Source organism: Sorex fumeus, unplaced genomic scaffold (genome assembly GCF_029834395.1).
Source record: "Sorex fumeus unplaced genomic scaffold, SorFum_2.1 ptg000061l, whole genome shotgun sequence".
In the NCBI taxonomy this organism is placed as follows: domain Eukaryota; kingdom Metazoa; phylum Chordata; class Mammalia; order Eulipotyphla; family Soricidae; genus Sorex; species Sorex fumeus.
The window spans coordinates 33,305,993-33,318,249 of NW_026606118.1; the positions used below are offsets into that span (position 1 = coordinate 33,305,993).

General features: G+C 33.1%; 1 protein-coding gene and 1 pseudogene across 1 annotated transcript; one reads left to right on the forward strand and one right to left on the reverse strand.

Annotated features, from left to right (window-relative positions):
• Nucleotides 1-3,974: 3,974 nt before the first annotated feature.
• On the reverse strand, nucleotides 3,975-4,192 carry LOC130034861 (uncharacterized; annotated as a pseudogene).
• Nucleotides 4,193-4,921: 729 nt separating this feature from the next.
• On the forward strand, nucleotides 4,922-5,953 carry LOC130034654 (trace amine-associated receptor 7a-like). The gene has a single exon (XM_056126285.1). It carries the CDS (start codon nucleotides 4,922-4,924, stop codon nucleotides 5,951-5,953), a length of 1,032 nt encoding a protein of 343 aa, XP_055982260.1.
• The last annotated feature ends 6,304 nt before the right edge of the window (nucleotides 5,954-12,257 follow it).

The following is a 12,257-nucleotide window of genomic DNA, read 5'->3' on the forward strand; positions in this document are numbered from 1 at the left end:
CTTTTACAGAATAAAATGCTCTGTGTATATCTACTATCCCTCTCTCTTCCACTTTTTTGCTTCAGAGCCAGTATATCCTTGCAGAGTTTTAGTCTCCTTGATCTATCAAGAGGTGACAAGGTGTTGTTGAAGTCTCCCATTACTATTGTGTTGCTACCAATGTCCTCCTTGAAGACTATTAGCAGTTTTTTTAAGTCCCTCATTGGCTGCATATATGTTTAGGAGTGTAATTTCTTTCTTATTTACATATATATTAATTATTAAGAAATGGCCGTCTCTGTCTCTCCTAATCTTTTTCAACCTGAAATCTATGTTGTTGGATACTAGTATGACCATCCTGGCTTTCTAAAGGAGTTGTTTGCTTACAGGTACCAATGATGATCAGATGGAAGAATTATCTAGGGCTTTAAACTGCATAGAGGGGTGTCAGCCTGTGATTAATCAACTTTGGATTTTAATAGATTTTCTTTCTTTTTTTTTTCACCCCAACCTTTGCTATGTGGTCCTGCACAGTATTGTTTTCCTTGTGGCTAGAAGACAAGCAAAAATAATAGAAAGCATTAGCAGCAAAGCAGAAGATTTCTCAGAGACTTACAAGCCCAAAGTGATTAAGAGAGAAAGCAAAGCATATCACAGTAATAGCATTTTTGTTTTTTTGGTTGCCCTATATAATTGACTTATATATAATTGAGTTATATATAACTCATATTTGGGGTTACATAACACCTTCACAGATATATGAGATACTTAGCAGGTTATTAAAACTCTGTTCTAGATCCTTTGATATATGCTATATTTTACTCTTGGTTTAGTAAAGCAATAAAACTTACTGTAACTGAAAAGGTATTAAAAGAAGGTTCATCAACCACTAATCTATTTTTGAAGTAGGTTTCAATTACAAGTGGGAATTATAATTATGTTTTTTAGTTAGAATTTTCTAATGAATTTTATGTGAAATATGTGCAAAAAATAGTGATTCGTTGAATTGGGGAGGAGATAGAGTACTTCAGTTTCAGTACCACAACTTTCATACTTTTACCCTATTGGTGAATTTAGTGTTAAAAATTTAGGATTCCTGTCTAGAAGACCTTTCTCATAATATAGGAGTTTCCTGTTTCCCTTTCCTCCTTTTAACTAAAATTTATTTCTATTCTGCAAAAAAGTAAAGAAAAGAATTTGACAGAAACACGTTCTCTTATAAAGGTTGGTACATGGTCTATTTCCACCCCTCAGATTTGGTCATTTTCTGACTTGTTCATTGCTAATTATTTTTATTCTCTTGAAATTCCTTTCAGGCTTACTTTTTCTATTACTTCAAAGATTCATTGGTCTTATAATTCCTGTGAAAGTCTGTATTTCTCTAGCTTTGGATTTAATTTTATTTTAATTTGTTCTCATTTTGAGCAGCTTATTTCTTGGATTCCAGTCTTTCTGTGATGCCTAATTGGTCTCTGAGCCACATACACCAGCCACTTCAGATTCAGGAAAGTATTGGTATATTATATTTGGGAAGAGACTGGCGCTTATGAGAATGACTATGAGTAGATGGGACAGTTCTCACAATAGTGATCGTCCTTTAATGTGATTGCTTTCTTAACCAAAAAAGGTTTTTATTTTACCTTTCATACATGATGGAGGTAACTTTTCTGTCATTTTTTTCCAACTGTAAAATCTCTCCAGATTTTGTGTTTTTACAAAAAAATGTAAATTATGGGAAAAGACAGATTTTTCAGAAGAAATTTACATGATAGCACTTTTTGGGGAAAAAAAACTTGTATCGTCACAAAATAGTAGCTATTTTATCAGGTTTTTAATAATTAGAAGAAATACTGCTTTCCTTGGAGAGCATGACATAAAATCTGTATAGATTCATGCACTCAATACTTTAAAAAATAGTATCAGTTCACATTTGACTTTTTTCCCCCAGTGTTTCCCCAGTGGTGGGGACAGGGAAGGTGGTTCTGGTATTTCTTTTGGCCACACTTGATTGGATGGTTAGACTGATGTTTGATGCTGGGACCAGTGAGGCAGAGATGCTCTTCCTGGTCAGAGTGGAAACAAAACATGTGCCCCAGGGATCAAAATAAAGTGTACATGCAACTCATCCTCTCCAACCCGGGTCTCTGAGGTCTCAAGTTATTTAATTCTAAAGAAAACATAAGCTACTTATGAATAGTAAGTAATATTTGGAAGAATAACTAACAGCCTCCTTAGAAAGGAGATGAATGTATTTAAATATAAAATCTGTACAGAACAGTAAGAGATGAACTACACTAGATGATAAGCAAGCAGTCTGAGAGAACTACAAACAGTTAATAAATATTTAATTTTAAAGTAACATTCAAACAAAAATGTGGTAGCATTTTATATATATATATATATATATATATACAGAGAGAGAGAGAATTGAAAAATTTTAGCACTACCAATAATTTGCAGTGTAAGTTAGTGTGATAGAAACTGATGATTCCTGAGAATAGTGTTCATTTTGGGATAATTTATGTTAATTTATATTTTTACAAGAAATAATGTCTTAAATAAATCAGAATATTTAAAGCATTATAAGTAAATATATAATTGTATTAAAGTACAAATTTTTTAAAAATGTTAAAATATATTTAGAATTTTAAAACACATATCTTGATTCCACAGTCCTTTTCCATAAATATTCTATAGCCCCAAGTCTAATATCAAGGATCATAATTCTATTATTTCTTCTATATATTTTATAGTTTTATTTCTTACACCTAATCTGATCCATTTTGAATTAATTATTGTTCAAGCTGTTAGATCATCAACTTGTTTAATACTTTTCATGTGGCAGTCCAGTTTTACCAATACTGTGTATGAAAGAAAATGTCCATACTCTATTGTATGAACTTAGTTCCTTTGTCAAAATTTGTTACCCATAACTATCTGTGTCTATTTCTGAGTTCTCAGTTATGTTTCATAACATATGACTTTGATTCTATAAGCAGTAATTCATGTATGCATGTGATAAATTTATTGATATGTTATGGATAGAAATTGAAACAAGTCTCACAAGGACCTTGCCATTTTAATTACTATCACTTTGTAATATAGTTTGAATTGAAAGTATGTAATATCTCTATTATTGTTCTTTTATCATCAGTATCATTTTGACATTTGGAATAATTTGTAGTTGCAAGTGAGCTTCATGAGTTTTTCATATACATGTGATACAGATTGCACAAGGGTATGAGAAAATTTTCTGTACCATAAAAATTCTATTCTTGACTTCATTGGTGGTTATGTAGAACAATACAGAGAATAACATATAAAAAACTTTTTTTTTTTGCTCTTTGGGTCACACTCGGCGATGCACAGGGGTTACTCCTGACTCTGTACTCGGGAATTACTCCTGGCGATGCTCAGGGGACCATATGGGATACTGGGAATCAAACCAGTTTGGCTGCATACAAGGCAAACTCCCTATCTGCTGTACTATCACTCCAGCCTCACAAAAAAACTTGTAAAAAGTGCAATTTTTAAAAACAAAATATCAAAATATTATTTTAATATATGGCCGAAATACATTCAATAGAAATACTTATCTTAGGCTAGAGTACAGCAGGTATGGCAACTTTCCTTATAGGAGACTGATCTGAGTTCAATCCCCAGAATCAAATACGGTCCCATGAGTACCAACTAGAGTTACCCCTGAGCACAGAGCCAAAAGGATGTGCTGAGCATCATTAATGTTATCTAAAAATAACACAAACCTTTTCAAAGTCCAAGATTAGTTCTATTGCAGAACTCCAAATGAATAAGACAATTTGTCAATGGTGAAATTAAGTCATAATATAAAAATATCCACATTTATAAATATTCTTTCTTAAAAAAAACATTTATTCCTTGAGGTTCTAAATTCTATTCCTTTTACGTTACATAATCCCTCTATAGTCTATAGGAGGCTTAAGTTCTGCCATTGCCAAGCAGAAATTTTCATCATTAGTGTCCACACACCAGTCATGTCCTAATAGTCAAGAATGGCAGCATAATTTGCATGCCATTTCTATCAGAACTCATGAGTAATATACAGGTATATTGATCTCACATGCCAATGACTCAAGCACCTTTGACTGTACAACCAAAAAAGTTACTGGGTGTTTCTTTCACTGATTTATTTACTATTTTAAACACAACCAATGTGGTATATAATGAAGACATTACCTGAATAAGTTTTTGTGACAGTTAACGAACGTTCTTAAGTGAATTTTCTTACAAAATAAATGTCCACTCACCAATACTTAGTAAGGTAAATAATTTAACTTTTGAAACATTCAAAGATACATAAAGAGAAGTATACTGAACGTTTCTAATTTTGATGTACATTTTTGTTGTTTTGTTTTCCCCGTTTTATTTTACAGATGGCATCATGAAACAAGATGGGCATAAAATTTCTATCATTAACAAGTTCATTTCTTTTCACACCATGCGCTTCTGGGATTCAAACTTAAGATGTTTGGGTAATTTATAATTATCAGCTACATTCCTTAGGGAACAGATTTTTTGGCAGCAGCCTAGCTCTCATAATTATAAAAGGAACTAATAAAACATAGCAGACATTTGGGCATCATATACTAGCTCATCAACAAACGTATCTCAGGTAAGAAATATGAGATAAGGCAAAAAATGGTAACTTTAAATTAAATGGTAAGCAGTTTTTATGTAATGATGAAAATCTACTTCTCCTTTTTAGAAACTGATATATTTTACAATGAGATAACTCACTTTCCAAACATGAAATGAAAGGATCTGTATTTACAAAGAAGTAGGACTAGAAAAGTACTGGCAATTACTGACATATTGTGTATATCATTTTCAAAGGATTTATGAAAACTGCAAGGACATATTGGCCACAAAGGACAAGTTTCTCCAGGTATCAAAACTGAGAGTGATGAGCGGTGATTCTCCCTCTCCTGCAGCTGTGGAGCTGTGCTATGAGAACCTCAATGGATCCTGCATCAAAACTTCCTACTCACCCGCCCCCCGCCTGCTTCTCTATGCAGTATTTGGCTTTGGCGTGGTGCTGACCATATTTGGAAACCTCATGGTAATGATTTCGATTTTTCATTTCAAGCAGCTACATTCTCCAGCCAACTTTTTGATCGCGTCTCTGGCCTGTGCAGACTTCTTGGTGGGAGTGACTGTGATGCCCTTCAGCACTGTGAGGTCTGTGGAGAGCTGCTGGTACTTTGGAGAGAGATACTGTAAATTTCACTCCTGCTTTGAAGGGTCCTTCTGCTATGCATCTATCTACCACTTGTGCTTTATTTCTGTAGATAGATACATTGCCGTCACTGACCCTCTGGCCTATCCAACCAGGTTCACTGCCTCTGTTTCTGGCTTGTGTATTGGTTTCTCTTGGCTTTTTTCCATTATTTACAGTTTTTCCCTTTTTGGCACAGGTGGAAACAGTGCTGGACTGGAGGAACTAGTAAGTGCTCTCACTTGTGTGGGAGGCTGTCAAATTGCAGTGAATCAAAACTGGGTATTGATAGATTTTCTAGTATTTATTATTCCCACTCTCGTGATGATAATAATTTACTCCAGAATCTTCCTCATTGCTAAACAGCAGGCTAGAAAAATTGAAAGTATGAGCAGTAAGACTGAGAAAGCCTCAGAGAGCTACAAAGATAGAGTGGCCAAGAGGGAAAGAAAAGCAGCCAAAACATTGGGAATTGCAGTGATGGCCTTTCTGATTTCATGGTTACCCTATTTCATTGATTCAGTAATTGATGCCTTCTTAGGTTTCATCACGCCCACATATATTTATGAAATCCTGGTTTGGTTTTGTTACTACAACTCAGCAATGAACCCTTTAATATATGCATTCTTTTATCCTTGGTTTCGAAAAGCCATCAAATTAATTATCACTGGTGGAGTCTTTAAAGAGAATTCCTCAACAATACATTTGCTCCCTGAGTAGTTTCTGGTTTTAGTTTCGTGAAACTGAAATAGAATAAAAATAAAATATTATGAGAAAAAACTCTCATAGATATGTAAGATTTTTGAATGCAAAATATATTAAACTTTAGTTTTGACTTAAAGACTCAATTTATAGTCAGTTGAGAATATCATTAAAGTTTATGTCCAATGGAAATAGTACACCATCAGAACTAGAAATGCATGAAATGGAATAAAAACTGTCACTTAACACTGTGATCTTGTATTACTTAGTCCCTCTGAGCTTCATTGTTATTCTCTGGCTAATAACCCTAATTTGGTAGTATGCTTGAAAAAAATTAAGAAAATATATATATAAACTTTATAGTTTTCTTCTATTTTTCCTCTCATTCATCTTTAGGGACTCAATGTCTGGTTTATTTTTTTCTGCTTCAATGATATTAATATACAGATGCCTCTTAGAGAACTGTTGGCATTTTGCTCAAATAGGTTAAATTAGTGAGTTTGCCTTGCCTGTTGTTTTGATTTGCAGGTCCAAAAATGCTGTTCAGAATAAGGTTAGATAGGTCTATTAACTGGATAGCGATAGCAATTTCTTCACTTAGTACAGTAATGATAACTGACATCATAAATAACCACCCATTTATTGAGTAACATTCTTCCTAAAAAGTAAATTTGGTAAAAAATATGCAATTTTTTACCAGAATAACTAGTGCAAGGATTTTAAGTTTGTCATTCTTATACTTCTTTAAAATTAATTGATGATTAATTCACTTAATTTATGTATTGTTCCAAAAAGTCTCTATATATGGGATATCAAGTATAGATATCAAGTATAATTTAAAATGTATTAAATGATGAAAGAATACTGAAATCAAGAACAGAACATGTATCAAAGACAAAAGTGAATACTTAGATCATTTGCTTATAATCCAAGATTTTTTCAAAAGAAAATTGACTTAGTTACACAATTCAGAGTAATTAAATTCAGTCAGTCATTACAGCAACTAAATAAGATTGTTTTATCATGAAGATATCTTGAATTAGTTATTTTCAGAATCAGGACTATGCAATCTTTAGAGCAGTAATGATATATGCACACCTTTATATAAATTCATATTATAGTTATTTAACTTCTAAAAAATCAAACATATCAATGTGCACATCATTTTTGATGAATGGAATTGGTAAAACTCTCCTGAAATATGTTACTTGTGCTACTTATCAATATTTTTCAAATATATTGTTCTTATTTGATATTTGTATAATGAAAATCCCCCATGACTGCTTGGATACATTTATCTACACTTCAGTTTTGACACTGTGGTTTTCGTATAGTATCATTTCTTGTTCTTTTTGTTAAGCTAATGTAATGTACACATACTATTGATTAAGAATGAAGCAATAATTTCCCCAAACGACTGTTATATTTATGTTTTCACAAATGTTTGAAACTTTGGCAATAAAACACTATGCCATTTCCCTTAATAATCTCTCCTGTGAACTACTCTGTGTGCAGATAAAGCAATATATGTAACTATATCTAGATATACATATCTAAATACTTACATATGTCCTAATCTTAAAAATGAAGTGTCTAAAATCAAAACATTCAAGAAATCTGGTTTATATCAAAAGATTCTGCATTGAGAAAAGATCTACTATTGTCTATTTGATGTAGTCATGCCTATCTTTTCTATCTCTAGTAGACTTTTGGGCTGGAGCTGTAGCACAGTGGGTAGGGCATTTGCCTTGCAGGAAAGCCAACATGGCCGACCAGAGTTCAATTATTCTGCCCCTCTTGGAGAGCACGGTAAGCTACCGAAAGTATCTCACCCGCACAGCAAATCAATATTCTCTTCTGTAAACTACTCTGATTGAGTGACAATGAGCTTGCTGGCATTTCTTAGAGTGAACACTTCCTCAGTGCTGATGGTCTGTAGTTATAGGCTCTGGACTTGAAGACTGCAGCAATCAAATGTATTTAAACAGAGTAATGGCTACTTATATGAACGTAATGGAACACTATTTCCTCCAACGCACTGGCTGACCTGACGAAGTCTACTTAATTTTACAACATAGGAAGCTGAAATTAGACCAGTGCCCAGTGTGGCCTATTCATTAAACAGTAGAACCAGGATATATCAGAGGGAGAGGGTAGATAGAAATGCCACTGATTGTTGTCCCTGCTACATCTTTGTTCCGCTCACATGTCCCATACATGAAAGAGAACATCTTTCAGCCACTAACTTAAGTTGTCAAAAGTAATGTGGAGAATAATGTTTGAACAGAAATTTTTATGAAGGGAAAAATGAGACCATCATAAAGAAAAGTGTAAACAAAATTCCTTGTGACGATGCATTTTTATAGAGTTTAGCTGATTTCCTAAAATAACCCATTTAAATTTATAGCCAAAATTATAGATTTCCACACTTCTATGTTCTTTCACTGTGAAATCATACTTTAATTTTAAAAATCCCCCCATCCCTGAGATGAACTCCCAAGTCATTCAGAAAAACTGTATCGTTTGTAAAACAGGGCTAATACAGTTATCAAGCAATTTCATAATCTTACTGTAGCACTGTCCTCCCTCTGTTCATCGATTTGCCCACATGGGCACTAGTAACGCCTCACAACAATTTGTGCAACTTGTTGTTACTGTTTTGGGCATATTGAATAGGTCATGGATAGCTTGTCGGGCTTTGCCTTGTGGACGAGATACTCTCTGTGGCTTGCCTGGCTCTCTGAGTGGGGTGGAGGAATCGAACCCGGTTCCACCTTGTGCAAGACAAATGCCCTACCAGCTGTGCTATCGCTCCAGCCCATAATCTTGCTGTTTTACATTATTGATTTATTTGGTTCCTTTGTCCCTTTTCTGCACAAAATTTCTTCTTCTCACTTAAGCATTATTGGGATGAGAATTTTTATTCACGGTGAGCTGTATCTCAGTGTTAGAATGCATCTATGTGAGAGAGGCTGAGTTCAAACATGGGCATCAAAAAAAACCTGAAAGAATTTGAAGAAAAGAAATTTATTAAAATTTTTGGATGAAAAGGAGAGATAGAATAAAAGGGAGTGCCCTGCCACAGAGGCAGGGTGGGATGGTGGATGGGGCGTGGGAGGGATACTGGGATTGGTGGAGGTGGAGAATGGGCACTGGTGGTGGGATGGGTACTTGATCATTGTATAACTGAAACCCAAGCACAACAACTTATAAGTCTACAACTGTACCTCATGGTGTTTCACTAATAAAACAAACAAACAAAAAACTAAAATGAGATATACCAAAAAAATTTTGGATGAATATTATTAATTCAAAATTATGTTGATAAATTTTGTGCATCTTTAGTGGTTCATGTATTTAACAAACCTTGCAAATAGAACTGTACTTGTATGCAAAGATGAAAACAGTACACTATAGAAGCATTTTTGTACTCTCCTTTCATATGAATTACTATGTTCATTGAACCTGTGGATATGCTTTTCTTTACTATTATCTGATGAATGTATTTGTTTTTCTCCCAACTGTGTTCCTCAGGAGAATAAAAAAAGAACATTCATTTTCACTTATATTCTTATTCATTTTTATATCACTTGTGAAACTTATATTATCTTTGAAATAAAAACTACCAACAAATAATTGTACTGATATATTCAGTTTTTTTACATAAATGTATAGAAAAATTTTATAAGTTTATTTATAATAAAATGACCATATTAAAACAGCATCATTATGTGTGGAACATTTCTTATGAATTAAAGTGGTTATGTTATCAATATTAAGAACACTATAACTTCTAATTTATCTTATATAACTGTAGTCATTTATGGAAATGAATCTTATTGTCCTTATAAATAGATATTGTATTGAAGGAACTGAAAAATTCCCAAGTAAAAATATTACATACTTCCACATTCTTCTTACTTTCTAGTCATTTGCCTTTGACAATAAGTGCACAAATTTCTGACCTGGAAAACTTTTAAAATATATAAAAATAAAATATATTTTAAATAAAATATTTTATTATAAATATAAAAATATTTTAATATAAATATCATTTTATTAGTATTTAATTTTAAATTCTTTCATCTATATACCATTAGTTTGCCAAACTATGTATGTGTAAGTAGTAGTTTCACCCTTTGATAAACATACTTAGCACAGCTTGCTTGTGGGCAAAACTTTAGTTATGTTCAACTTATGAAACTTAGCCCCTCTACCCATTTCTCCTACATATTTTGCACTTTCCCTTTAGGTAACTGTTTGTTCTCAGAAGCTGCAGGATTTTTTACGTTTTATTTGTCCATTCATTTGTCATTCATCTGAGTGTAATAACCAGTTTTTATCTTTTCCTTTCTGACTTATTTAACTTAATATCATCAACACAAGTTACATCAAGGTTATTACAAATGGCAATATTTGACATTTTATAGACAAATAGTATTCCATTGAGTTTAAATACCATTGTTTACTTTATCCAGTAATCTGTTAATAAACACTTAGGTTGTTTCAATGCCTTGACAACTTCTAAAATCAATGTTGCATTTAATGCACATTATTAATACCTTGACATTCTCTGGATAAATACCTAGATATGGTACAGTGGGTATCATATTGTTAGCAATATTTTTAGCTCTTTGAAGAATTTAAATACATATTTTCATAGAGGAAAGTCTGTATGTATATCAACAGTATATATAAAGAATCCTTTATTAAACTTTTGGATATAGATTATTCTCACAGTTATATGTTAAGAACTAATTGTAGTTATAATTTGCACATACCAAATAAGTGACACTGAGAAATTTTTTGTGCCCATTGGCCATCTTCTCTGAAGACACACATATTCAAATTATCTGTCCATTTTAAAAATGGGCTTCTTATTTCATTGTTGACTTATTTAAATTCTTCATATATTCTGTGTACTAACCTGTTGATAGACATGTGATGCACAATGTTTTCTTTTGTTTCATAGGTTATCTTTCAATTTGGTGAGTTTCTTAGACTCTATAAGAGCTTATTCGTTTGTTATACCTTTGCTTATACCTTTGCTTTTGTTTCACTTGCTGTGGAGTCAAGTCCCAGAGATATCTCTAAGGCTTATGCTGTGGAATATGTTGACTATAGACTCCATTAAAAATACTTAAAATAAGAAATGAGTACACAAAGGGAGAAAGATACAAAATAAATATTGGTTTCATTTCCATATGAGAAAGAATATAGTTTAGAAATAATTCCATTTATAGCTACATCAAATTATGTTTAGTATTCAAAATACCTGGGAATACAACATGTATTGTCAGATTGAAACTGAAACTTAGACCTTACTTGAGCAAGGTAAAGCAACCAAAGTCTCATGAATTCATGTAAGGAATTGGACACACTTAAATTGTATTACTTTATTACTACAGCTTATATTGGTCTACCTTCATCTCTTTTAATATATGTTTATAGAAAATCTCATATCCATTTATATAACTTTATTGACTGTAAATACTAAGCTATTTTTTGCATGTACATAAATATTGATTATGTAGCACTGTAGCACTGTCCTCCCGTTGTTCATCAATTTGCTCGAGTGGGCCTAATAACGTCTCTATTTTGAGACTTGTTACTGTGTTTGGCATATCGAATACGCCACGGGTAGCTTGCTAGGCTTTTGCCGTGAGGGCTAGATACTCTTGGTAGCTTGCCGGGCTCTCCGAGAGGGACGGAGGAATAGAACCCGGCTCAGCTGGGCCGGCCGCGTGCAAGGCAAACGCCCTACCTCTGTGCTATCACTCCAGCCCATTGATTATGTAGTGTATATAAATATTTATATGTAAACATATGCACATATTCAATAATACCTATCATTTAAATAGTTTTAAATATTCTATAGATTATTAATTATAATAAAAATTAAACTATAATCAATATTTTGGTTCATAAAAATCCCTGAAAATATTTAAAATATTTTTTATTTCTTCTTGGAGTGATAGCACAGCGGGTAGGGTGTTTGCCTTGCATGCGGCCGACGCAACTTTGATTCCTCCATCCCTGTCAGAGAGCCCGGCAAGCTATTGAGAGTATCCCACCTGCATGACAGAGCCTGACAAGCTCCCTGTGATGTAGTCTATATGCCAAAAACAGTAACAACAAATCTCACAAGGAGATGTTACTGGTTCTCACTTGAGCAAATCAATGAACAATGGGAGGACAGTGACAGTTACAGTGACTTGAAAAAGTGTGTTTATGAGAATTTTGATGCCAGCATGGGTTTTATACCTTGTTTTCAGTACTTCTTTCTGATCACTATTCTTAGAATCATTTATATTTCTTCAGT